The sequence below is a fragment of the Panthera leo genome, chromosome F3 (assembly GCF_018350215.1).
Source record: "Panthera leo isolate Ple1 chromosome F3, P.leo_Ple1_pat1.1, whole genome shotgun sequence".
Classification (NCBI taxonomy): Eukaryota; Metazoa; Chordata; class Mammalia; order Carnivora; family Felidae; genus Panthera; species Panthera leo.
The window spans coordinates 5,899,933-5,925,750 of NC_056696.1; the positions used below are offsets into that span (position 1 = coordinate 5,899,933).

The window sequence follows — 25,818 nt, forward strand, 5'->3', positions numbered from 1 at the left end:
TCATAGAGAGAGATGCCCTCCAAATGAGTCTGTTCTCATTGGGCTTCCTGGCTCTATTATTAGAGCACAGGCCTGAGAGGCTCCATCTTTAAAAACCGGGCCGGCTGCCTGTGGAAGACAGGTCAACATGCCTTCAAGGTCAGCATGCCTTGTCAAGTCCTTTGCCCTCAAAGTCCTGCCAAGGCTTTGCAGACGATATGGATGGTGCCTGTTTTAAGTGGGGATTTAATAAGATAAGCGTAAACAAAACAAAAAACTATATGACAGTGGAGCCTTTTCCTGAATGACTTCAGTTGCAAAACTTCCCTACCGTGATTTAACCGCTATCCTCCCCCAAGTCCAAGATTTTTGAAATTAACAGTAGGGTTTCTCAGTCCTTCTCTGACATGGTTTCCATCCTTTGTGTTTACTTTATCTCCCCACAGAGCTTTAACAGAGCTTCTCAAACCTGCTATGGAAATTCTTGCTTTTGTAGAACACCATAAAACACTGACATTTTCCAAAAGAAACAAAAAATACACAACATGAGCTCCCAGCCAAGAACACACGTCCACGAAAAACAAACAAACAAAACAAGCTGCTGAGTTAGATATGGCTGGATGTACGCAAGACTTCTGTTAATTTCTGCTGGATACGTCTTCCCGGATTTTGTTGTCTAAACAGTAGCAGGTGCCAAGGTTTACAGTCACGTACTTGGGAAAGATGGATAACCCAGAAGAGTTTCACCCAAAAGCCGTTCATCCGAACTGGAAAAGACCACTTTTACTCCTAAGAGCTTGGTTCAAGTGTAAGAGTACAACTAGCATTCAGGGGACTAGTTTGAGAACTGTCGCTCCCAGAGCTCTACAGACTGACACCGGGGCTGGCCGACACAGAGAGTTTATCACACAAAGGCCACACTGCGAGAGAGAAGGGACACAGAACGTCAGGGGCACATCCACAAGAGGTGGCTATGTGCCCAATTCACCCAGTGCTGAGGAAGAGAGGCCCTCAGTGGATTATATGAGAAATCAGACGTTTCTGCCGCAAAGGAAAACGGTCAAGCTGCCAGACGCTCCCACGAATTAGTCTTCTCTCAAACCACGAAACCAGCAAGTTATCAGAGTGTCTCCCCATCAACCACCTACTTAAGTCATCTGGATGGAGCGTATCGCCTGGTCAGCGGGCTTCATCCAGGGCGCTCCTTCCCTTAGGGTCTAACAGGAAAGCCCACAGAGTTCCTTTATTCTGGGCTAGATCCCAAGGACATGGCTTCTGTTACACTTGACTTGACTACAGATATATCACGTGGATAGAAAGAGGTTGATCCAAGTACGACAACCCACACGGGCTGAAGAATCTGAACGATAGTGGAAAAGACACTGGGCTGTCAGGAGACCGGAGCTCTTTGCTTTGGTTTCTTCTGATGCACGTACATGAGAACTTCTTCAAGGTCCCCTGTTGGTCTCAAAGAGCGTTTGGATTCCAATTCAGATCCTGGGGCCTGAAAGCCTCGGTTCAAACTCTGGCTTCACTGTTCACTAGGTGCATAACCTAAAAAAGATGCTATCTCCCCTGTCCTTATTTATAAAATGGGGATTATTAATAGATAGCATACACCACGTGAAGTCCTCAGAGGGCTACCTGATCCCCGGGAAACAGGAAGCGTCAGGAGTAGCAAACACGTTTACTGACCATGTGATCCTTCCCTCATGCTTTCGTCTTACCTACCGGGAAATGGCCATACGCTCACGTAAATAAGCGGCTCAGTGCCAGCTATCTGCTAAATCTCGGAATTTTCAAGAATCTTTGGGAGCCGATGTCAAATTCCCAGGAGCAGTGACTCATTACAGTGAATAGCAAACAACGGCAGAATTAATTTGAGTCTGCTTTAAGAATCCCGCACGCGATCATTTATCCTCTGGAGGAGCACAGGTTTGAGGAACAGGTCTCCGTAAGTACGCCAGTGGTGTCACAGGGCGCTCCTACAGTCACGAACAGGAGCGAGGAACTGGAGAGCCACACGTCACTTCGGCACTGGGCCGTCACGGCCTGGGGCTTCCCAAGCATACAGAAGAGGGCCGAGGAAGGAGCACGGATTCCAGCTTTACCTCTTCCGACACCAACCGCCACGGAAGCGTAGAGGGCTTTTCGAAGCTTTTTAAGTATTAATATAATAAAAGGTAAAAGGAAACACTTCACAGGAAACCTATCATCTTAAAATATGTGGGAAGGCAACAAATAACATCGATAACTGCAATTACTTTTGAGCTCTATCTTGCTTCAATGCAAAACACTGACCTAAACATTTCCATTTATTACTTTAAAGCACTGTTTACAGAAGTGAATTGACTGTGGTGTATTACAGTCCTATATTAAAATGTTACGTTATTCTTCTGACAGAGAACTTTCATTAAACTTCATTTCAGTCAGTGATTTGACTTATCAATTTAATAAAATTTTATGCTTCCTGTTTGAAAGCAGCAGTGAGGATACATGCTATCTCCGTAGTCTGGAACTTAAAACATTTAATATAACCACTTAGGTGCTGGGCCTGACTTCCTCAAAAGGTAGTATTAACTGATCTAAGTATAAAGTATGACAGTTTCCCCTAAAAAAAACCCGTGTTCGTGTGGGTTCAGGCAAGTGTTTTACTTAACTCCCATAAAAAAGGTGTTTAGGGGAAAAGAGAAGGCCTTTCACTTACTGAGTTAAAAATTAAAAATAAACCGCGAGTAGTGGAAACTGGGGTAATTCCCATAGTGCCATCTCATATAAAGCCGTCTTTGACATTCACACTGTTTGACTACCTCAGGAGGTCTTTTTGGTACCACTGGATTGAGTCCTAGATAATCTTACAGCAAATGCTACTTAATAGTAAATCATATTAAAATGCTATCTATAGAGCCTTAGCATCAGGCTAATCGTAAAACAGAGTCAATAAAAACTCACTGAATGAACTGAGACAGACTACTATCTTTTCTAGATGAAACCGTAAGCATCCAGATCTATCTGTTAATTTGCTTTATACCGTAAGAAAGATGGCACACTACATATTCTATTCCATTATCATTATTTCTAAGAATGTCCAATTTTTTCATTACCAGAGAATGTTATCTAAAATACGCACATTGGGGCGCCTGGGTGGCTCAGTCGGTTAAGCGTCCAACTTTGACTCAAGTCATGATCTCGCGGTCCGTGAGTTTGAGCCCCGCGTGGGGCTCTGTGCTGAGAGCTCAGAGCCTGGAGCCTGCGTCGGATTCTGTGTCTCCCTCTCTCTGCCCACCCCTGCTGTCCGCTTGTATGGTCTTGCTCAAAATGAATAAACGCTAAAAAATTTAAAACAATAAATAAAATAAGCACATCACTCACTTTCTGGGTCTTAGGGAAAAAAAAATCTTTACATAACATTAACATTTTCATTACCATGCTATCTATAAATTGTTGATAACCTTAGGTATTAAGCCTCGATCTTTATTTGCTAGTAATTTTTTAGTTAATAGGGTTTCAAGTTTTGTAAATGTTCTGTAAAGCTTTTTTTGAGACAGTGTAACCAAACTTACACACACACACACACACACACACACACACACACACACACACACAGAGTCCCAGTGTATGTTTGTTTCAGCAGAACTATTCAGCCTGCACCCTCTTTTATTAAGTCCCAGTTTTGACGATCCATTTTAAGGTTAGTCCAAAGCTGGCCTTCCCAAGGACTGTGCTTTGAGACTTAAAGCTCCACAGCACTGTCCTGAATTTCACGAGCATGAGTACACATCACTCTGCACTCACAGGAAACTTAAAACCAAGGAAAATGTGCTCCTATGCATTTCACATAACGTCGGTTTCCTCCGCTTTATCAACTAGGCAAACCAATTTTCAAAAACAAATTCCTGTGCTTGTCAAAAAACCTAATTTTTAGGACCTACCACAAGCTAGACCCAGGATGACTGTAAATTGTTTTTTAAAGGAGAATGGATTTTTACAAGTCAAATCAACAGTGAACCAAATGCTCCTTGAATATTTTTAAGACTAAACCTATTGCGTGTAACCTATAGTTTGGCTCGATTTTCATTACCAGAGAATGTTATCTCTGGTATAGATGAGGCAGAGTACTGTCAATTCTTGGTCCTGACGGCATACTGTACCAGAAATCTAAGTTCTTGGCAAATCTTTCCTACGAGGCACTTGGTGTAGTTGTCCCAAAAGCTGATGTCAGGTATTTTGGTAAAATCTTGAAACTTCTTTCATGGCCTATCTGTACTTGACCTGCACTCTGGATTGGGCTCTAAACTGAGCAAGGCCTGAGGCTGAGTGTTCTTTAATTCTAGATCCTCCAGGGGTGCCCAGGTAGCTCAGATGGTTAAGATCCAACTCTTGATTTTGGCTCAGGTCATGATCTCGCGGTTCGTGAGTTCGAGCCCTGCGTTGGGCTCCATGCTGATGGTGTGAAGCCTGCTTGGGATTCTCTCTCTCTCCCACCCTCTCTACCCCTCCCCTGCTCTCTCTCTCAAAATAAATAAACTTAAAAAAAAAAAATTCCTGGATCCTCCATGGTGCTGAGGGCACTGTATTATACCTAGTAGACTGCTCAAATACTGGATGAACTGAAATGCAGCAAGGAGTTTGTAATGCTTTATCTTTTCGACTGTGACCTATGGAAAAGAGTATCTCCATTCTTTTACTCATGCAGGTGATATTTACTGAACACCTACTATGTGCCAAGCGCTAGCAACACGGTAGCAAATATGATGAAGTTCTGGTTTTCATAGAGCTTGCATTCTTGAGAAGCGTCTTTGAAACTGTAGGTTGCACCCCATTACAGGATCCCGAAATCATTTCGGTGGGTTGGCACCGGCATTATTTCCAATGAGTGAAATATGATGGAATAGGACTTATCAGAGGACAAGACACTGAGTAAGGTATTTCCTGAACGTTTGGTATCAGTTTACACGTGTGCATAACGGTGTGATGTAAGTGTACTTCTTAGCTGGTCTAGGATACAATCAAGAGCTACCGTTCTAGGGGCGCCTGGGTGGCTCAATCAGTTGGGCATCCGACTTCGGCTCGGGTCATGATCTCGCGGTCCGTGAGTTCGAGCCCCGCGTTGGGCTCTGTGCTGACAGCTCAGAGCCTGGAGCCTGCTTCGGATTCTGTGTCTTCCTTTCTCCAACCCTCCCCCGTTCATGCTCTGTCTTTCTCTGTCTCAAAAATAAATAAACATTAAAAAAAATTTTTTTAAAAGAAGAGCTACTGTTCTAGAAGGGTCTCCTAAATTATACCTCAGTTTAAATCTGATTTAAAAATGTTTACTTGCACCAAAGCCATAAATGAATCAAGTTAAACAACCCTGATTCAATACAATGTAGGCACACCTATGTGTCAGGGGCTGCCAGGCGCTGGGGTTACACGGACGATTAACTCACAGTCCTTGTCCATAAGGAACTCATTAAGAATGTAAGCAATCAATCACAAACCTGTGTTAGAACAGAAATATGTGCATATGTAGTAAACCGAAAACTCATTTTTGAACGCTACCCTAAAACGTACTTTCACTCACTCTCTTTCGTAGTAACGGTCCATGTAAAACACGTAAATCTCTTTAGGAGTAATTTGCCCATGGTCACATGATGAGTGGCCAAACCATAAACAGCCCAGGCTTCATAGCCTCTACCTACTGCTGCTCCTATCACACAGCCTGGCTTCCAGCAGACAGCCTCATGGGCCCCTCCTTTTCTTTACATGATCTGGAAGCGCCCCGAACAACTTCAGAGTAAGATGGAGATCATGACTATTCATCATTTTTCCTTAAGTGTGAAGTTATGGTGACCCCTCCCGCACCACTGCAAGTAAAAAGAGTCACTGCCTAGCCTTTGCCTTAAATGCCATATAATGTGCCCACCTGGTCACTAATTCAGTAACGTAGAGACCTCCTGTTCTGGAAACGAACCTTCGTATCTGAAACTCCTCTCTAGGACATCAGGAGGAGAAATCTAGAAGATACGTTCGTTTTGGACCTGAGAATTGCAAGAGTCCTTCAAGCAACTTCTCGTACTACTGGGCAGTAAACTAGGGCACACACGCAGATTATGCTGAGAAGGGCTGGGAAGAACCAGTGTGCTTACCTGGTGGTTGCTTTAACTGACTGCCGGACAATGAGCTAGAAATGAGAACTCCGCCATGGCGTGCAAACCAGTCTCGGCCAAGCTGTTTGTTTTCACAACTTCCACAAATGTTTCAAGACTGAAAAATCAGCTCCATTAAGTTCACGTGGCTCAAAGGCTCTCAACGCACAAGGGAAGAGAAGAGGCTTACATAATTAGCCCCAGAGTTACACATACACCGTGATGGGAGATTTTAGAGCTAATGTCAAACACGCAACAGCCTGCTTTCCTGTCCTCGGCAGCGGAACACTCCTTAAGATAAAGTGAGGAAATTCCAAAGATCAAGTTACGAGGTGTTGCAACTGCAGAAGGAATACAACCGGGAGCTCGCTCAGCTTCTTCTAATCCTGCAAATAACACCACTAACACACAGCTGGTGCTTTCTTGTGATTATCATGTGCCAGCTCCCTGTCCATGCATTGGACATAAATCGACCCTTACAATAACCCTATGAATTGCGATTCCCATCTTAGCAAGGAACAGAGGCACAGAGAAGTTGAGAAACCTTCCCAGGTCACACAGGTAAAAAGCAGGAGGTGGGATGCAAATCCACACGGTCTGAGGGATTCCAGACTATACCTCAAAGACAAAGAACAGATTCTAAACGGCAGACGGCAGGCCTGATCAAGGAAGAGGTCAAGGACAGCTTCCGGCTGCCCCTGCCTTAGCCATGACTCTGTGTCACATTGACAGTCCTGTTCGGAACCGGCACAGATGTTTGGGGCTCTCGCTGGCCACCTGACAGGGTGGGGAGGTCCGTCCGTCCATCCTTTCCATCGTCCTGCAGGCAGCCGCAATGAACAAGAGGACACAGTGGAGAGAGGAACAATTTCAGGATGACGGCTCCTAGGAGAACTTCAGGTGAGCCTAACAAACCTTTTAAAAGCAATGACAATGCACCAAGTTCTGGGAATAAAGAGTAAGACCTTGTCTCTGCCCTCAAGCTCACTGCAGAGTGAGGAACTTGACCGTGTGTGAATTACCGTTTGATGCCCAGATAAAACAGCAACAGAAATGAATGAACAGGCCTGAAATAGACCAGCTCTTGCTTGCTTCCTTGTTAGTCTTTTAAAGTAACACATTTCTAAAGAAGTTGATTAAAAAGACTCAAACCTCTGGCTTGAGAGCGTGGTGCCATATGGTGCATGGTCAACGCACAGAATGTCAGAGTAAGTCCACTAACTCCTCAGTTCAGAAGGACAAGGACCGGAAACTATCATAGCACGTTCCATAGCGACTACGAGGACAGCAGGTGAGAGCGTGGACGGTTCTGAGAGGTCCTTGCACCGAAGTGAGGGGCCAGTACAGAGTGGGAGGTCTGACCTCCAGTAAGGACACGGGTGATTCCCGTTCCACGCGCAGGAGGACTGTACCAAGGCAGTGGTGGGGGGGGGGGGGTGGGGTGGAGATCATATTCTCTTCAGCTGCTCCTCTTTTAATTTTTTCTTAATGTTTATTTTTAAGAGAGAGAGAGAGAGAGAGAGAGAGAGCGAGCACGAAGTGGAGGAGGGGCAGAGAGATAGGGGGACACAGAATCCAAAGCAGGCTCCAGACTCCCAGCCATCAGCACAGAGCCTGATGCAGGACTCGAACTCATGAACTGTGAGATCCTGACCTGAGCTGAAGTCGGACACTTAACTGAGTCACCCAGGCTCCCCTACTTTCTTGTTTAAAGTGAAGCAAGCAGTGAAGTCACCAGCGGAGAGTGAGGACCGGGGAGGGGCACCGGAGCTGTCTTGGAGTGGGAAAGTCAGTCGACCAAAGAAATATGGAAGCACTGCCAGACAGCATTTAGGGTCCCCTTGGGGTTTGTGGTCACGATTTCAAAGTGAGATCAGTCAGGATGGCTGTGGGGTTTTCTCGAGCTGCGCTCAGCTGTTGAGATGGGGAGTTCAGCTTCACTAGGGTTGCCAGACAAGTACGCCAGAGGGAACGGCAGTAACGGTGATGCCAGAATCTAACTCGGATGAAGGTGCAGGAAGGAAGGGGTCGTTGTAATGTACTGGCTCACATGATGCGGGGGGCGGGGGGCAAGTGTAAAATGTGCAGGGCAAGCTGGGGGGGGAGGGCTGGAGACCTAGGAGGAGGTGATGTAGCTCCTCTGGAGGCTGAATTCCTTCCTCCTTAGGGGTCCCCAGTATTTGCTCTTAAGGCCTTCAATGGACTGGATGAGGCCCACCCCCATTATCCTTTACTCAAAGTCTACTGACTTAAATGTAAATTGCATCCAAAAAATACCCTCACAGCAACACCTAGACTAATGTTTGACTAAAACCCAGGTACTAGCTTGGCCCAGTGAAGTTGACACATACAATTAGCCATCACAGGAATATTCAGAGGTCAGGGATTTTTTTTTTTTTTTTTTTTTTTTGCCACTGCCCCTTCAGGAGTTCCAGAAAGCACAGAGTGGAAGTTAGGTGGGGTCAGGGGTGTGGAAATCAAGACAAATAGAGAAACAGCACTTTCCAGGGATGGGAGGAGGAAGAGAACTGTAATGTGGTGGTTAGGGGCACAGATTGTAGTGTCAGAGCTCGGGATGCAGGGCTGTGCTCTACCACTTATGGCCACAATTCTGAGCAGGCCCTTCAACTATGCCTCAGCTTCCTCATCTTAAAAAGGGATGATGATATGAGGCAATGGCTGGCCTGTAATAATCACTCAAAAAGGTCAGTTCTTGGGGCATGCGGGGGGCTCAGTCGGTTAAGTGTCTGACTTCGGAGCAGGTCATGATGTCACGGTTTGTGGGTTCAAGCCCCACGTCGGGCTCTGTGCTAGACAGCTCGGAGCCTGGAGCCTGCTTCGGATTCTGTGTCTCCCTCCCTCTCTGCCCCTCCCCTGCTCACACTCTGTCTCTCTCTCAAAAATGAGTGTTAAAATACAAAAGTTCTTATATTATGGGGAGACTCAATATTCTAAATCTGTCAATTCTCCCCCCAAATTATTCATAAACTTAATGTCATTGCACTGAAAATTTCAGTGAGTTTTTTTGATGAATTGATTCTAAGTTTTATTTGAAAAACGAATGTGTGAGAAACATAAAATGCCAAGAAAGAGCAAGAGAAACCTCCATCACCAGTATCAAAACACTGGAATACGCAACTAAACATCTGATGAGAGTGTGGGAAGAGGCAACTAAATACAGGACAAGCCCAGAGAGTCAAGAAATAGGACTTCTACATCCATGACAATCTGTTAGAGGATAAATGTGGCATACACCTCCAATTAACATGGGGAACGATCGATCATCCAATCAACAGTGTTGGGGTAACTGGTTTTCCCCTGGAGAGTAAATACGGGGATTACTTCTATAATTTCAGACCCGGAAAAGCCTTTCTAGGGATGATATAAACCTGAATGGTCATAAAACGATGACAGTTTTGACCATGTGTAATTTAAAATTTCTGTAAGGAAAGGACATAAACATACTTAACAAACTTAATAGGGGATTTAATTTATTTACGACCATCTCATAATTTTTGTATTTGGGCCTATTTGTCTTCCTTTTCCATTTTTCTTTCTGTTTTCTCTCCTCCACTGTATGAACTGTGTTTTCTCTGCTGTTTCCCCTCTAGATCCAACTTTATCCCAACACTACTTACATTTACATGACAAAAAGCATTTACACATACAATTTTCCAATACGGACCAAAACCAACCGTATCTGCTGACTTCCCTCCCTCCCTCTCTTCCAGATTTGGTCAACACAACCTGGGACTTAATCGCAACATCATGTTCATTCTCTTTGAAGAGTAATTCAGGACCCTGGCATCGCCCATAACCATATATATCATAGGAACTAGCTCTGCTAACTCCAACTAGCGTTGGAGACCATGGCTTTTCCTCTACAGTCACCACCCCATTCTTAAGTTCTTGAGACCTCCAGTAGCCCCCCCAGAGGTCCCAGATACTCTCCACGTCCTTTTGCGCGAGTGACCACTAGAGACGTCAGGGCATTCAGACGGAAATGCTCTCCCTTTCACGACTCCGCAGATAACGCTCCGTTGTACTTGGGGTTTGGTGTCAGGACAGAGAAGTCTTGATTTTGTTCCCTTGAGGTACCTTTTTTTGCCTGTGCGTGTCTGTAGGACTTTTTATTTCATCCTTAACATTTAAAAGTTAAACCGGGCTTTGCTTGAACGTTCTTAACTTTTAACAAACACTGCCTGGCACCTGATCCTTTTGGAGACTGGCGATGCTTCTACTTGAGAGGTTTTCTAAATCTTGCTACTTTCTCTTTAGTTTTCAATCTCCTGTTGCAGTTTTCAGTCAGGCAATGGCACTTTTCACCTCTGTGGAATCTCTCTTGATCTCAGATTGTTCCTTCTCTGGTACCGTCTGCTCAATTTTCAATGACCCTCATGAACCTATCTGAGAACATAAATCAGAAATTCCCCCTAAAAGCTTCTATTTCTTGCTGTACATTTACTTTGGAGGCATGTGGCCTGGTTTATCCTCTGTGCTTGCGTACTCTGCCTGGAATGTTCTTTCCCTAGGTATCCACACGGTGTACCCCTTCACCTTTCAGGAATGACTTCTTCTTGGCGAGGCCCTTCTTGACCACTCGATTTGAAACCGTAGTAGAAACCGCACTGCCCCATCCCGGCCTACGCTCTCCTTCCCCTCCCCCTGCTTTATTTTCCTGTCGAGTCCTACTGCCACTTAATATACCAAATGCCTTTTAGTCACGTCCGGGATTTTCGCCCTGTGTGTCTCAGCCACAGACATTTTTGCCACAAACATTTCTGCTGCACCACCAATTGGCTGTAAGAACATTTTGCTATAAAAGCTAAAATAACTGGTGGATGGTCTGGCTTCACCTCCCCATGGGTGACTCGACTGCCCTTGGCTGGGTTAACGTATCGAAGTTGGCCGTCGGTTTATTTCTCCATTAACAAAGCTCCTGTTTTGATGTTGTATAAATCTTAGCTCGCGCTCACGACGATCTATTCAGTGACGCACGGACGTAGTGTTCTTGAAAGACTGGATGGTAACAACTATATGGATCGACCTGACAAAAACACTGTGAGGGAGCCCGCCTACGGGCAGTGTGAAACAGGAGGGTCAGGACAGACCCCGCGCTGTACTGGGGACAGGGGAGCGTGGCAGCGATGGTGATGGCAGGGCTCCATCACGAACGCATCCGGGCGCCGGCACATCGTCCACACTTCCCAGGGAATTCCAGACTATCACCAACATGTGACAACATGCCAGGAGAAAAAAGCAGCGCAGGCGGCCTGCACAATGCAAAGCTTGGTTACGAATCCGCATCTTCGTGTTTGGAAACGGATACCTCTCTTAACGAAGGAAGGAAGTGAAAGAAGGAAAACAGTGATGCTGAGATGAATCAATAGACAAAAAAAAAAAAGAAAAAAGAAAAAAAGGTATAATACTACAAATGAAAGACTTCGAAGACGAATGCCTGGGTACAATCCACAAAATCAAATTGGTTATTTGCGCAATACTGTCAAAAGTCTACACACGTTTTAAATGTATTCAAATATTTTGTATTTCGCAACAGGATCTTTTAATTTTGTTATTCATTTTTCATGTTTCACTATGTCCTTTCAAATGAAATGTCATTTTTTTGTGATTTTTTTTTTTTTTACAGCAAATTGCCCTACAGTCAATTACTTACATGGTGAAAATGTATGCAGCGTGGACGTTTATGACAAAATGACCCTAGAATCTTATTTTACTTACTTATGAAGTATATTCTGTTAATAGATGGCTCAGATATATGGGCTTGGAATTAACCTATCAACTACGTGCATGTATGAAATATTTACATTTTCTTGATAAAAATTTCAAAAAGCAAAAAAAAAAAAAAAAAAAATCCCATTTTCACCACTGAGAAAAAAAGAATAAGTTAATAGGAAAGATGCCAATTCTTCCCAAGTTACTTTAAACTGCACTAAAACCAGTGCAGTTCCAATGAAAACAACAACTTACAGACTGGGTGCGCCTCTGAAAGAACTGAAAGCTGGGACCCGAACAGGTTATTTGTACGCTTGTGTTCAAGCAGATCATGCACAGTCACCAAAAGGTGGGAGCGACCCCGATGTCCATGGACACATGAATGGATACACACACGGCGGGACGCTATTCGGCCTTAAAAAGGAAGGAAACTCGGACATGTGGTACGACATGGGTACAACTTTGGGACACTATGTAAAGTGAAATAAGTTCGTTACAGAGACAAGTCCTGTTGATTCCACATCTAGGAGGTATCTAGTCAAATTCGCAGGACAGAGTAGAACTGTGGTAACTAGGGGCGAGGGGAGGGGTAAGGGGAATTTAATGAATACAGGGTTTCAGTTTTGCAAGATGAAAAAGTCCTGGACATCGGCTGCACAACGGTGTGAATATACGCTCCTGAATTATACAGCCATAAACGGTTAAGGCAGTGCATTTTATGTGTATTTTAAGACAGTTCAAAAAAAAAAAACCAAAGAGACAAAAAAACGTACGGAATTTTTCAGAGAGCCTAGAAGAGGAAATGAGTAATAGCCAAGAAAATTTGGGAAAAATAATGAAAGGAAACTGGTCCAGCCTAAGATATGCTGTGAAATTATAATAATTCAAATAGTGTAGTAATGAGACTCCCCAATTCCATATGGGCAAGAATTTAGTAGTATCACAACCTAGTGAGCCAAGACTTTTATTCCAAATAATGTGGGGTCAATTTGTTTTTACGTTATTGTTTTGGGGGAAGGGCAATCACAGTCATATACCCAAATCCATTTCAGATTAATTGAAAATTAAAATTATTTTCATGTATCTCATTTCCCTTTATTATTTTTCTGCCTTTGTTATAGTTTAGGATTATTTATTTTGGCAGACTTCCCTGTATATTCTATCAACCGACTGGATGACACTTGAACAATAATACTTTGGAATTTAAATAATCTTCTAGAAAATCAGTCAACAAAAGGAAATTAAAGTATACATTTAAAAAAAATTCTATCCAATGGAAGAATTCACCTAAAATAGGTTTTCGTTGGTATTCAGTCGTATTTACTAGTTTCATTAAATTCTAATTTGTTAGCTTTATCCATCATCATGAATGTGACCTTGGAGCTGCTACACAATATCCCGCTGCGGTCTGAAGGGCCTGTGTTCGCCAACATGCCTGGACCTTTCACATCGGAGTATGAGCCACTCATAAAAGGTTTCCATGTTTTTTCTTTTTAAGTTTTCTCTATTTAAGTAATCTCTACACCCCACGTGGGGCTCGAACTCACGACCCCAAGATCAAGAGTCACATGCTCCTCTGAGTGAGCCAGCCAGGCGCCTCTCCATGCTTTACTTCTTGAATACTTCAAATTTTCCATTTTAAGTTACGGAGATATTTATTCCATGACAAGTCAAGGGCCTGCTAAAAGGGAGCACTGAATATTTTGGGGTTTACAAAATACCTTTCATAGATGGTGTGATAGGGAAAGGACTCTATAAGGTGTCTACACCCTAGTTTCCAGAACTTGTGAATCTGTTCTGTGAATCATGGCAAAGGGTCTTGGCAGATGTAATTTAAGTTAGAGACACCTTAACACAGGGAGATTACCCTGGCATATCCTTGTGGGTCCCCTTTAATTAACGAGCGGAGAGCTCTCTGGATGGAGGTGGGCTAGACACAGGAGAAGGGAGGTCAGACTCTCACATGGCACAACTCCAGGCCCTCCAGCTGGTCTGAAGGCCAAGGATGCAAATGAGGAATGCAAGAGGCTCCAAGCAGCCCAGAGTGGCTCCGACTGGCAGCCAGCACGGAACTGCATGGAACAGCATGGAACGGGACCTCAGCCCTACAACCACAAGCTACCGAACCTTGGTACCATCTGGATGAGCCTGGTGGCAAATCTGTCCCCGCCTAGGCCCACCGACACCCTGACTTTAGCCTTGTGAGACCAGCCCCGCCCACCCGGACGTCCGGCCCACGAGCCATTTCAAACCGCTACATTTTTGGCAATTCGTTTTTCTAGCAACAGAACACAAATCCGTACAGAGATTAAATTCTTTTCTCATACAGACTAAACAAACAAACAAAAAAAGGAAGGATACCGCCACAGATAACGTAGGAGGTCAGATTTATGACTGACCGTCCTTTTTTTCTGGTTAGACTCACGGACCCACTGTTTCTACGTCAAGCGGTGAAGCGGCCCTGGGCCCAGAAGCAGACGTGGTGCAAGGGAATTAAGACTAGTTCCCATTAACTGGTTCAACCATGCTGAAATTCTGACAATGTTCTCAGAAAGATGATCTCCCCAGGAGCAACTACTTGTTCTTGGTCTGCGGGTCACGGCTGCAACAGGACCGTCAGAGCCTTGCGGGATCCTCGCTCGGCAGCATGTAAAGGAAGACAAAGGTGAGGAGGGCCTCTCGAGGAGCGGCTGGGGCTCCAACTTCACTGAATCAACAGTCTAGCCCCACAGTGTTTAACAAACAAACAAACAAAACAACTATGTCAAAGAAGAATATTTGATAGTTTTCCTTCCCCGCTTCCCGTGTTCCTCCCCCCTTCACTCCATCACCCCTTTACAACAACCAAAGCTAAAATCCAGTAATGTACTAAACAGGAGGACAAATACAGAAAGGTTTTTGGCACAAAGGGAAGGGAAACTGGAAGACTGTTTGATGCCATTTAAGAACTGGCACCATTCCTAATAAAACTGCCTGAAGTCCCATTCATTTGGTAAATATTTACAGAACACCTTCTCACGACAGGCCCAGTTCTAGATACTGCCATCGAGGAACCTGGTCTAATGGGATGCACAGAATTATGATACACACAGTGGAAGATACGTACGAAGTACAACTAGGGCGCAAAAGTTGGCGCAAGTCTGCCGAATAAAGACAAGGCTACAGGCAGGAGGCGGCTGGTGGCCGATGCCAGAACAGGACATTCCAGGTAAGACAAGCACAGACACTGAGGTGTAAGCTCTTGTAGCAGAGCCTGCTTGCAGAACTAAACATGTCAGTACTGAGCACAAAGTGTGTGTGCTGGGGTGGGACAGAGCATGGGACTGGTGGGTGGTGGGCCTATTAGTCAGGGAGGGGTCACATCATAAAGGGCATTAGACCCAACCCTGCAAGTGAATTTTAGGCACAGGAATGGCACAATCATCTATGTTTCAGAAAGATGACTTTGGTGACAGAAGGGAGGATGGATTAAAACGAAGTAATGCCAGAGACTGAAGCCAGAAGACTGTTCTGCGAACAGACATAACAAGGACCTGAACTTGAGAAGCAACAGCAGAAAAAATGATAAGGTAACCGACTTAAAGAACAATGGGACTAGGGTTTGCAGCTCACTGCCATTCAGGCCGGGAAAGTCAGGTAGCTTCCTCCCAGTCACGGTGGAGCCAACTTGGGACCATTTCTCGGCAAAGGAGAGCAGCCTTGGCAAAGCCTCGTCTGCCTATTAGAAGGAGAGAGGTGCACACAGAAGGCCCTGCTTACCCCTGTCTTCCTTCACGTCCCACTGAAGATACTATGTTTGCCGCTACGATGGCCATTTCACAGCTATGACGGGACAAACCAGAACAAGAGCCAACGTGATGGGGACAGACAGCAGAGCAGAAGCATGGAGAGTCTGGGTCCCCGATGTCCCAGCAGAGCTGCTGAACCAACCCCAGGACTGTTTATATCTGGACTCAAGACAAATATCCTTCCAGTATTAGCTACTGACTGTTAAGCTCTCAATTACTTTTAGACAGAATCAACCCAACTAAAGGAGACAGGGCCTGGTTGACTGGACTATGAAGGGTTTGTAACACAGAAGAATTAATAGCTTTACATCCAGGGTTCTGGCTTGGGAAACTAAACAGAAGGTCATCAGGGCAAAATTACAACACAACAGTGGTGGGGGGAGGCTAGTGAGGGGAGCGGTGGGGGGGGTGGGTATTAAATGAAGTAAAGGGGAAAATCTGAGCTATGGAGAGAAGAGAAAGGAAAAAGTTTGTTCTGGACATGTTGATATAAAGATATTATGGGGGCACCTGGGTGGCTCAGTAGGTTAAGCATCCGACTCTTGATTTCAAGTCGTGATCTCACAATTCATGAGTTCAAGCCCCGTGTCAGGCTCTCCACTGTCAGCGCAGAGCCCGCTTTGGATCCTCTCTCTCGCTCTCTACCCTTCCCCCACTCTCTCTCTCCCAAAAATAAATAAAACATTAAAAATAAGTCTGAGTTAGATCTAAAGATGTGTGGGAACTCAGGTCCTCTCCCATGTGTGTGCCCTCACGTTCTCTTCGAGGTAGGATGGAGGTGGGATCGTCTAAAGTACGGCACCAAACTTCCTTGCTTGAAGAGTCTTAGAATGCATTTTTTTTTCCTATTAAGGCTCTGGAGATGTACAGATGCTATTTGAAAAGAGGAAGAAAACTGTTTATAGAATGAATCTACAAATATTATCAAGCTACTGCATTTTTTTTTTTTAACAATTCATCAGTAGTCAAGATAACCTGAAAAAGCACAAAATCTGGATCCGTGGCAAATGAACACCTTGTGGCTCCAGCAGAGACTGTCCCAGCAGCTGAAACTAGTCTGAATCACCTGCTCTACTATGGATGCTAGCAAACTGGGAATATGCGAATCACCTCATTCAGAGACTCAGAAAATCACCCAGGACAGGTTTTATTGGTGGTAGATTATCCCCAAGTACAAAGAGGAACATAATCACTGAGAAAGCAGCAAGCAATAATTTAGCAGCACTTTGTAGGATTAAGTAACCTCTTAAGTATTATACTATCCCTCTGTGGGAAGAAGTTAATGCGGGTGACCCTGATACAATTTCTTCTTACATGTGGCAGTTAGGGACAACCAGAAATGATCAGCGATTCCCAATCTAGGGAATAGGAACCAACCAGTCAGGGCTGGAGCTGGTGACAGCCTCACAGACAAGGAGACACAGGGATACAGTAAAGGGGTCCCTGTAAACAGTGATTAGAAGTGCAAACCAAAGGTTGATTTTGATGTTTGTGAAGTCTGGACGAGACAGAATGCTGCTAGACAGGGCCTGTACAGACAACAGCAATCCCCATCAAAGGCATCTATGACGCACAGGCAGTACTATCAAAGATAAAAGGATTTGCCCCTGACATCAAGCAAAAAGGTTTCCAAAACCAATACAACTTGGGAAAAGGGAGTATAAAGGAAACAAACTTGTTCCTCAACACACTGGTCTTCATTCAAAAACATACCTCTGATCACGCTGTTCCCTACCGCGAAGATGGCCCCCCTGGTTCAGAGCCTTACCCCCCACCCCTAGGCCTTCCTTCCAGCCCCAAACTAATAAAGTTCTAATCAAGCTTTCCAATGTGTCTCTTTCATGCATCCTACACTCTAGTTCTCCTGGGCCGGCTGATTATTTCCCAGGCCGACGTGCGCTCTCCAATGGCCACAACGATTCCTGCTGACTGTTCTCCGCCCTTACAGGTCCCTGCACCTTCCAGCAATTCCTGAGCCCACAACCACACGTGGTCTGCTTTACATCCTGTTCTGCTCTTACCAAAATCACAAAATCACACTATTCTGTTTTGAATGATTACTACTGTTGTACCTCCCCCATGGTATTCTAAATTCCTCAAAGAGGAAAAGATCATTCATTCATTTTTGTGACTTCTACAAGGTCATAAAAAATTGTAGGTTGCTGAGTGACTGACATCAAACAGCCACAGCTTGAAAGCCCTCAAAAGAACACAACAAGGGCAAGATTGTCAGAAGTCTAATAGTTCAACTATTTACCATTCTGATAAACATTCATATGCCGCTTCTCCTCCTATTGTGAGGAAAAAGCAATACGTTAAGAAACAAACACGGGAATTATTCAGCAGAGGAGATCACGAATCAGACTGTGGTCTAGAAATTCTAGATCCTATTTTTGGTTATCTGGGCAGGTTTAATTTACCCTTTTCTCTACCTACCTCCTCTGTAACTACCCACTTTATAAAAGTGATGTGAGGAATAAGATCTTTGCTAACAATATTTTTAACACCTTTCAGAACACTCCTCCCTTTAAAATGTATCGGCTTAAATATCACCTCTCGCTTTTCCTACACTCACCACAATTAGCAACGATTTTTGTGATTCATAGAGCACCTGAGGTGCAAGGAAGCCCATCATAGGCCAAATAATGTATTTTCAGTTTTATGAAAGCAGCAAAACTTCTCCCTGCCTCGACTTTCAGATTTCTCTTAGTCTATGACGCTCTGGTCATTGTTGCATAACCCTAACTTATAAAGGGGCTTAATTATCCAGAAGAAGAGGCATGTTGTGTTCTCAAAAGCAGAATATATGCCGTGAGATGTTTCGTAAGTCTTCAAGAATAGACAAGATACCAAATGCAGATGACGGCGGTGGGGGGAGGGGGGGCAGGCGATGAAACAGTAAAAGGGCAATGAAAAGTCTTGAACAGTAAAGGTATCCCACTGACCACAAAAAGTTGAAATCCAGAGAACCACTCCTAACCAGTGACACACGCCAAAGACCTTATTAACTAGTGCCTTGCGTTTTTAGGCCCTCCAGTTCTATGCTTCTCTAATTTTTTCCTACCACGTTTCACGCACGTCCATCCATCTCCTTCCACCCCCAAACCCCTCCACCGAATCAACGGAGACGTCACCTCAAGTCCCAGGCGGTCTCTACCCCATCCTGACATAACTCCCAGAATAGGGCGCCGGAATTCCTTTCTACCCAAGACGCTGCACTGCGAATGTAGAAATTTACACAGAGCAAAGGAATACAAAGTTTAGATCTGCGAGGGCGAACCGTGACTCCTGCCTGACCTCTCGTATTCCAGCTCCTTCTGCATCTTTCAGCCCACAGAAATAACGAGGAGGGCTTTTTCACCTGCCAAAACACTTACAAGAAATTTTACACACGCAGGCGGAGGGAACCCTTCGCAAAACGAAAACTAGCCAACCGAAAGCAACAAACCCAGGCGTGCATCTAACTGCCCCGATCCTTCTCTGCCGGGTACTTCAGGCGCAATTCCGTGGCAAACCAGTCCTCGGACTCGATCCCGGGTGCCTGCGGCACCCCGAAGTTAGATGACCTCAAAAACTCCCCTTCCCTCTCCTGCGGTCACGTCGGATACCTGTTGCATCACCTGCAGAGTGGTCTTCAGAATCTAGCAAAGGAGCACCACCTTGATCTCTTATCTACGTAACTCAGCTGGGCTATTTTCTCGGTAAACTAGAGCCTCATTCATCCGAATGAGGCTGCCTCGGAGGCAAGGGGCTGTCGGCCCCTGTGCGCCTTTGGAGAGAGTCTAGCCTAAGCACCGACAGCCGTGAGCTTGGGAGTTTCTGGAGACTCGGGCACCGGGAGCCGTGCGGCTGGGAGAAGCGGCAGAGCGGGGCGGACAGGCGCTCGGGGACGGGGCGGCCCCGGAGTCCCCGGGGACAGGAGTGGAGGTCGGACCCGCGACCCCAGCTTCGCCGAAAGGACACCGCTCGCCCGCCCAGCTGTCGGGCCCGGCGCCCGGAGCCCCGGCCGGAGCCCTCGGGCGGACCGGGCAGCGCTTCCCCGCGCGCCGACGTGCGCGGGGATTAAAACCTAATCCTGCTCCCCTCCCCCACCCCCGAGAACTAAGCCGGAGGCGGGGACGCGCGGCAGGAAGCGCAGGGGCCGGGGGCCGGGGTCCGAGCCCCGCGGCCGGAGGACGCCGGCCTGGGCCGCACTCACCATGTCGTACACGTTGAGCACCACCAACTGGTTAGCCCCCATCCTCCTCCCCGCGGCCGCCGCCTCGTCCTCCAGCCGCTCCGTCTCCGCGGGGCCGAGGCCGCTCCCACCCCCGCGGGCACTTCGGGGGGCCAGAGCCGGGCACTAAGCGCACAGCCCGGCCCGCGGCAGCCGGCGCGGGAGCATCGGGGAGCCGGGCCGCTCCCGGGCGCCGCCGACAGGACCCTCAGCGCCGACGGGGCCGGACCTCTGGCGGGCCCGCTCCGGCTCAGGCGCCTCCCCTCGGCGGCGGACACGTGGGGAAAGGCGGGGCCTGAGCGGGGGGCGGGCGCCAGGCGCCCCGGGGGCGGGGCCGGCCCGGCGCGGGGGCTGAGCCCGCCTGCGCTGTGGCTCGGCGCGGCCGCACCTCGGGACCTAAGATGGCGCCTCTCCACGCTGAAGCAGAGAGTGGTCCCAGAAAGACTACAGTTCCCGGCATGCAGCGAGGACTCCGCCGCTCGCCGCTCCCAGCGCAGAGGCCGAATCTCACAAGTACGGTTTCCAGCCGTCGACTCTAACTCCCAGCATGCAGCGGGGCATCCCGCTCCTACCACACCAGGCCTCCCCCGGAGACTACAGCTCCCAGCGTGCAGTGCTGGGGATCTGCGCCGGTCCTCTGCGGTCCGCCCTTGGCGGCAGGTGAAGTCCTCTACCTTCAACCCTTCTTGGTCGGGGCCACTGCTGTTAGTTTCCGTCGCGTTGAGCACGTTGAAGCCAGAGGAGTGTGGCAAAAGACCGTAGCGATGACCCTGTTTTCCAAACCCTCCTTCCTTGCTTATTTTTTTGCACGTGGAGAAGGTGCGGAAATAGAGGAAGGCAGGTTGCTGGAGGGGGGGGGGGGGCATAACACGCGTCCAGCTAGTGCTCAGTATGAAATCTTACGTTTTATGAAACTGTCTTGCTGACAATGGGAGGAGAGTACAGCATTCACAGATTAGCATAACGTTAGGACACAGTAGCTGCTTTTGCATTTATTCAACAAATCTTTGTGTGCCTGCCGTATGCCGGGCAGTGTTGTGAGCCCTGGGGAATACCGTAATAAGAGGAGGAAGAATAAATATGGGTGGTATGTGCCTTGCAGAGAATCAAAATGGGATGAAGTGATTGACAGTAATCTTAGGGTGGCTGCATCTGGAACGTCTTGGTGACAAGGTTTGGTTTAGACTGAGATCTGAAGGACGGCTATCCATCCGGACAAAAACCGCATCAAGGGGGAGCAGCAAAGCTAACATTCAACCAATTAGGAAGCTGTTCCACAGTGCATACCAAAAGGTGGCTTGGGCATTGGGAGTAGTGGGGAACACTGAGAACATCCTCTCTGCAATAGTTTGAAAGTGGAGTCTCGCGGGGCTTGCTAATGAGTTGCGTTTGTTAGGGAGAAAGCATTCAAGGACAGTTTCTAGATTTTTCACTTAGGAGATTGTGTGGGTGGTGGTGGCATTTATACGATGTGAAACTTGGGAAGAACGGTTGGGAGGAGGGAAATCAAGAATTCTGGTTTGGTCGTGTTAAGTTAGAAATGCCTTCTAGACATCCATGATATCAACTAGGCATTGGTGTAAACTGGAGACGCAGCCATTATAAATAGACTGTTAAGCCTTGGGACTGATTGGATGACCTAGGAAAATGTGTAGCTAAAAACACAGGAAGGGGCCAAAGGCTAAGTTCTAGGATCCTTCATTTAGAGGTCAAGTTGGGAAGGAAAAGGAACTGCAGAGACACGAGAACATGCAACTCAGGAGCCACAAGACTACTAGGTTGTATCAAATTGGAGGTTACTGGTAATCTTGACATGAGCAGTCTTGGGAAGAGTGGGATCCAAAGAACATCCGGAATGTTTGAGGAGTGAATGTAAGGTGAGGACATGGAGACAGACCTACAGGCAACTGGGGACAATAGTGGGATAGGACTGTGTGGCCAGTGGAGGACATTTTTAAGATGAGCGATACCAAGGTATAGTTGTTTGTAAAGAGAGAGAAATTGATGATGTAGGAGATGGGGGGGGGGGGTATTTCTGAGGGCCAGGTAAGAAGAGGAAGACATCTAGTGCACGAGTGGTACAGGGTTGGCCTTTAGTAGGAAGGATGCTTCAACCATGATGACAGCATATAAGGCAGGTGCAGGTGCACAGTGGTGAAGATACAGAAGACAAATGAAGGCAGGTTAGAAATTTGGGGGCTGGAGGAATGAATATTCCCTCCTGCTTTGCTTTGATTTTCTCAATGATTAAGAGGCAAGATGGTCATCGGAGAGTCGGAGAGGGAGGGTGAGGGGTGTAGGGAATTTGGAGGGGGGGGGTGTAGAATAGGGAGAAACAAATATACTAGGGAAATAAGATTCACCGGCCAGGCAATGCCGAGTGTGGTAAGTGCTGGATGCATGATTGATATTTGACTGTCCTCAGACCTGTTATGGACAAAGTTCTAAACTCGAGTTTTGGCGTACCCAGCTGCTTTGCTTCCCTGCCGTCTCTGGTGTGGTCTTCCTCTCCACCCAACCCAGGTGAACAAACTAGAGATATGGGGGAAGGGTGCTATCCGGTAACACCTCATTGAGTCTTTGCTGCACTCCCGAGGGCTCACACCGCTGGTTCACTTCACCTCTGACCCTGCACACTTGCCTTGACCTTTGTGATCTCATCTGCTCTCAGCTGTCATAATCACACACATGCTGAAAAGTCTGATGCCCCCAACTCCAAACCCCTCATCTGTCCCAAGCACTGGGCCGGTATAGCCTGCAGCCTACTGGATTTCTCTACCGGAGATACTAGTTTCCCATGGCTGCTGTCTCACATGAACAGGAACTACAATGTATATAAAAGACACATTTATAATCTTACAGTTCCAGAGGTTAGAAGTCCCAGATGGGTTTCCCTGGGCTAAAATCAAGGGCTGTGTTCCTTCTGGAGGCTCCAGGGGGAGAATCTGCTTCCTTTCTCAGCTTCTAGAAGCTGCTCTTATTCCTCAGCTCATGGCCACATTGCCCCGACCCCTCTTTCTATCCTCATATCTTCTCTGACTCTCCTGCTTCCCCCTTTCACTTAGAAGGACCTTCATGATTACATTGGGCAGAGTATGTCATCTCAAGATCCTTCATTAATCACATCTGCAAAGTCTTTTTTTTTTTTCCTACGTACACTAATGTATTTGCAGATTCTGGAGAATTCATTGACATCCCATGTCCCGTGGTCACTTCTAATTCATCAGATCCAGAAGAGAATTCACTGTCATGGGTGCCTGGGTGGCTCAGTCGGTTAAACGTCCCACTCAGGCTCAGGTCATGATCTCACAGTTTGTGGGTTTGAGCCCCGCGTCCAGCTCTGTGCCGACAACTCGGAGCCTGGAGCCTGCTTCAGCCTCTGTGTCTCCCTTTCTCTCTGCCCCTTCCCTGCTCAAGCTCTGTCTCTGTCTCTCAAAATTGAATAAACGTTAAAAAAAATTAGAAATCAAACACGCTACTGAAGCCTGCGGCCCTTCCGGGGTGAAGAAGCATAGCCAAGTTCACACGGACAGGAAAGGTGGGGACAGGAAGCCCTTCCTCCTGCCTGCCTGCCCGTGTCCCTCTGGTACCTGGTCCCAAGAAACCTACTGGGCAGTGGAGTCCCAGCCTCTAACGAGAACAGCAGATTTGAAACTGAGTGATGGGAGCCTTGATACAAACTCCCACAAATGATTTCTTAGGCAACCCAGAGGGAGACATTAAGTTTCCAAAGCATTACAGAGGAACATAAATTTTAAGTTTATTGCTACACGAGCTGTGTTATAGACATGAACTGAGCCTGACAGTGCCTTATTTCCTCTTGGCTAGCAAACACCACAAAACGGCAGCTTAAAACAGAACATTTTAGGGGCACCTGGGTGGCTCAGTCGGTTAAGTGTCTGACTCGTTATTTGAGCTCTGGTCATGATTTGTGAGATGGAGCCTTGTATCAGGCCCTGCGCTGTTAGCACAGAGCCTGCTTGGGATTCTCCCTCTCTCTCTTCCCCTACCCCTCTTGTTCTCTCTCTCTCTGTCAAATAAATAAACATTAAAAAAAAACCCACACATTTTACAGTTTCTAAGTCGGGAGTCTGAGACCATCTGATTTATGTTTAGGTGAACGGGTCTCTTAGGGAGTTTCCATCATCTGAAGGCTTGACCGGGGCTGGAGAATCTTCCAAGCTCACTTACGTAGCTGTAGCAGGAGGCTACACGTCAGCACCACATGGGCCTTTCCAGGGTCGACCGCCTGGTGGCTGGTTTTCTCAGTGACCCAGAGTGGGAAAGTGACAGAGAAGGAAACTGCAGTGTCTTATCACCTGATCTCAGAAGGGACCTAACATCACGCAGACCAACTCTGGCGCAATGTGGGAGGAAACCACGCAGATGTGACTACTAGGAGGCGAGGATGGCTGGGGGGGGGGGGGTGCATCTTGACTGCTGCAGCCCGACAGGTAGTCCAGGGTTAAAAGGCACAAATGTACACTCTACAGGACATCTTGAAACTGTTTTCCGGTTCAGAGTTGCCAGACGAGAAGAAAACCCCATGGAAAGATTCAGAGGATAATTGTGGGTTTTGTCTTAGGTATCTCTACTGACGAAGTGGCTTTTTCAGCCATTGATAGTTGTACCGACTTGTGTTTGATCAGTCTTGGGTAGCGGCCGCTGAGGAGGCTGCCCAGGCAGGGCACCAGCACTGTAGACCTAGAGTGGACGATCACCTCATGCAAGACACTTCGTTTTTCCTGGCTCGGAGGTAAGAGTTTCACACGGCTCACCTGTCAATGCTGTGCTTCCCACGTCTCCAGAATTATTCTGTATTGGTGCTAAGATAGAGATCATCCTTGGGGCGCCTGGGTGGCTCAGTCGGTTGAGCGTCCGACTTCAGCTCAGGTCATGGTCTCACACTCCATGAGTTCGAGCCCCGCGTCGGGCTCTGTGCTGATGGCTCAGAGCCTGGAGCCTGCTTCGGATTCTGTGTCTGCCTCTCTCTCTGCCCCTCCCCTGCTCATGCTCTGTCTCTCCCTGTCTCAAAAATGAATAAAAACATTAAAAAAAAAGAGAGATCATCCTTGTTGAAAGTTGGGCAATCATCTGCCCTAGGTGGCTGTTTCATTCTTAATTGGTACAGGAGGACCGGGGTCCCACAACAGCATGGCGTCCCAGACTCTGTGAGCAGCCCAGACGTGGGCTTGGTTTGCTATTTTGGTTCTGTGTATGAGGATGTGTACTTGGGAATTCTATGAGATGGGCAGATAATTGAATATTGTTTTCCATGTAAACGTGAACTGCTTCTGACCCTCTTTTCTTAAGGGACCGTAAAGGATACATTTGCCAGGTCAGTAGTTGCACACCAGATACCCAAGGTCCAATTAGCCCGCCCTAGCGCGGACACCACATCTGACACGCCAGCTGTCGTTGGAGCCACTACTTGGTTAAATCTGCAGGGGTCTACGGTCATTCTCCAGGATCCTTTCCTTTTTTGGCATGGGCCAGACTGGTTATGAAATAAAGACGTGACAGAGACTACCAATCGTGCATCCTTAAGGGCTTAATGGTGGCAGTAATCTCAGCTACCCACCTGGAAATGGTAATGATTTTCTAACTTGGCCGCGTGTGTGTGTGTGTGGGGGGGGGGGAGCAGTTTTAGAGGTTTCCATTTGGCCGTCCCAACTATGATCATTCCTATCCCATAGTCCAGGAGCCCCATGTGGGCTTTACTCCAACAGCCACATATGTCAATTCCAGTTATGCACTTGAGGACTGGGGAAAGGACCCCTGGCATGGAGCCACTGTGGCCCTTCAAGGTCCCCACGCTAAAGGGGGTTGGTGGCACATTGGGCCTCTGAGTATCGCTGTCAAGTCAGACCTATGTCTGATAAGTCCTCCAAATGTCTGGCTATTCCACTTTGACCAGTGTAGGTGCTTTCACCACTTTGACCAATACAGCCGACTGACTGGATGGCCACAGGTC

The 25,818-nt window shown here is 46.9% G+C and overlaps 1 protein-coding gene and 1 long non-coding RNA gene across 8 annotated transcripts in view; one reads left to right on the forward strand and one right to left on the reverse strand.

The window, feature by feature from the left end:
* The window catches only part of DESI2 (desumoylating isopeptidase 2), a 45,099-nt gene extending 24,970 nt beyond the window's left edge, over positions 1-20,129 (reverse strand). Inside the window, exon 1 of one of the 7 annotated variants that reach the window (XM_042924767.1) lies at positions 19,827-20,129. In XM_042924767.1, the coding sequence (XP_042780701.1) occupies positions 19,827-19,868 (42 nt within the window). In that variant the 5' untranslated portion in view covers positions 19,869-20,129. Of the gene's footprint in view, positions 1-6,107; positions 6,419-14,239; positions 14,569-14,946; positions 15,104-19,076; positions 19,153-19,236; positions 19,769-19,826 lie in introns of those variants that run through there. The other 6 variants (XM_042924760.1, XM_042924762.1, XM_042924761.1 and 3 more) reach the window with 6 other exon arrangements.
* Positions 15,190-17,454, forward strand: LOC122211520. Its single transcript, XR_006198712.1, has 2 exons — positions 15,190-15,409; positions 16,482-17,454. It is a non-coding gene; the product is annotated as an uncharacterized LOC122211520 (long non-coding RNA).
* Positions 20,130-25,818: the final 5,689 nt, after the last annotated feature.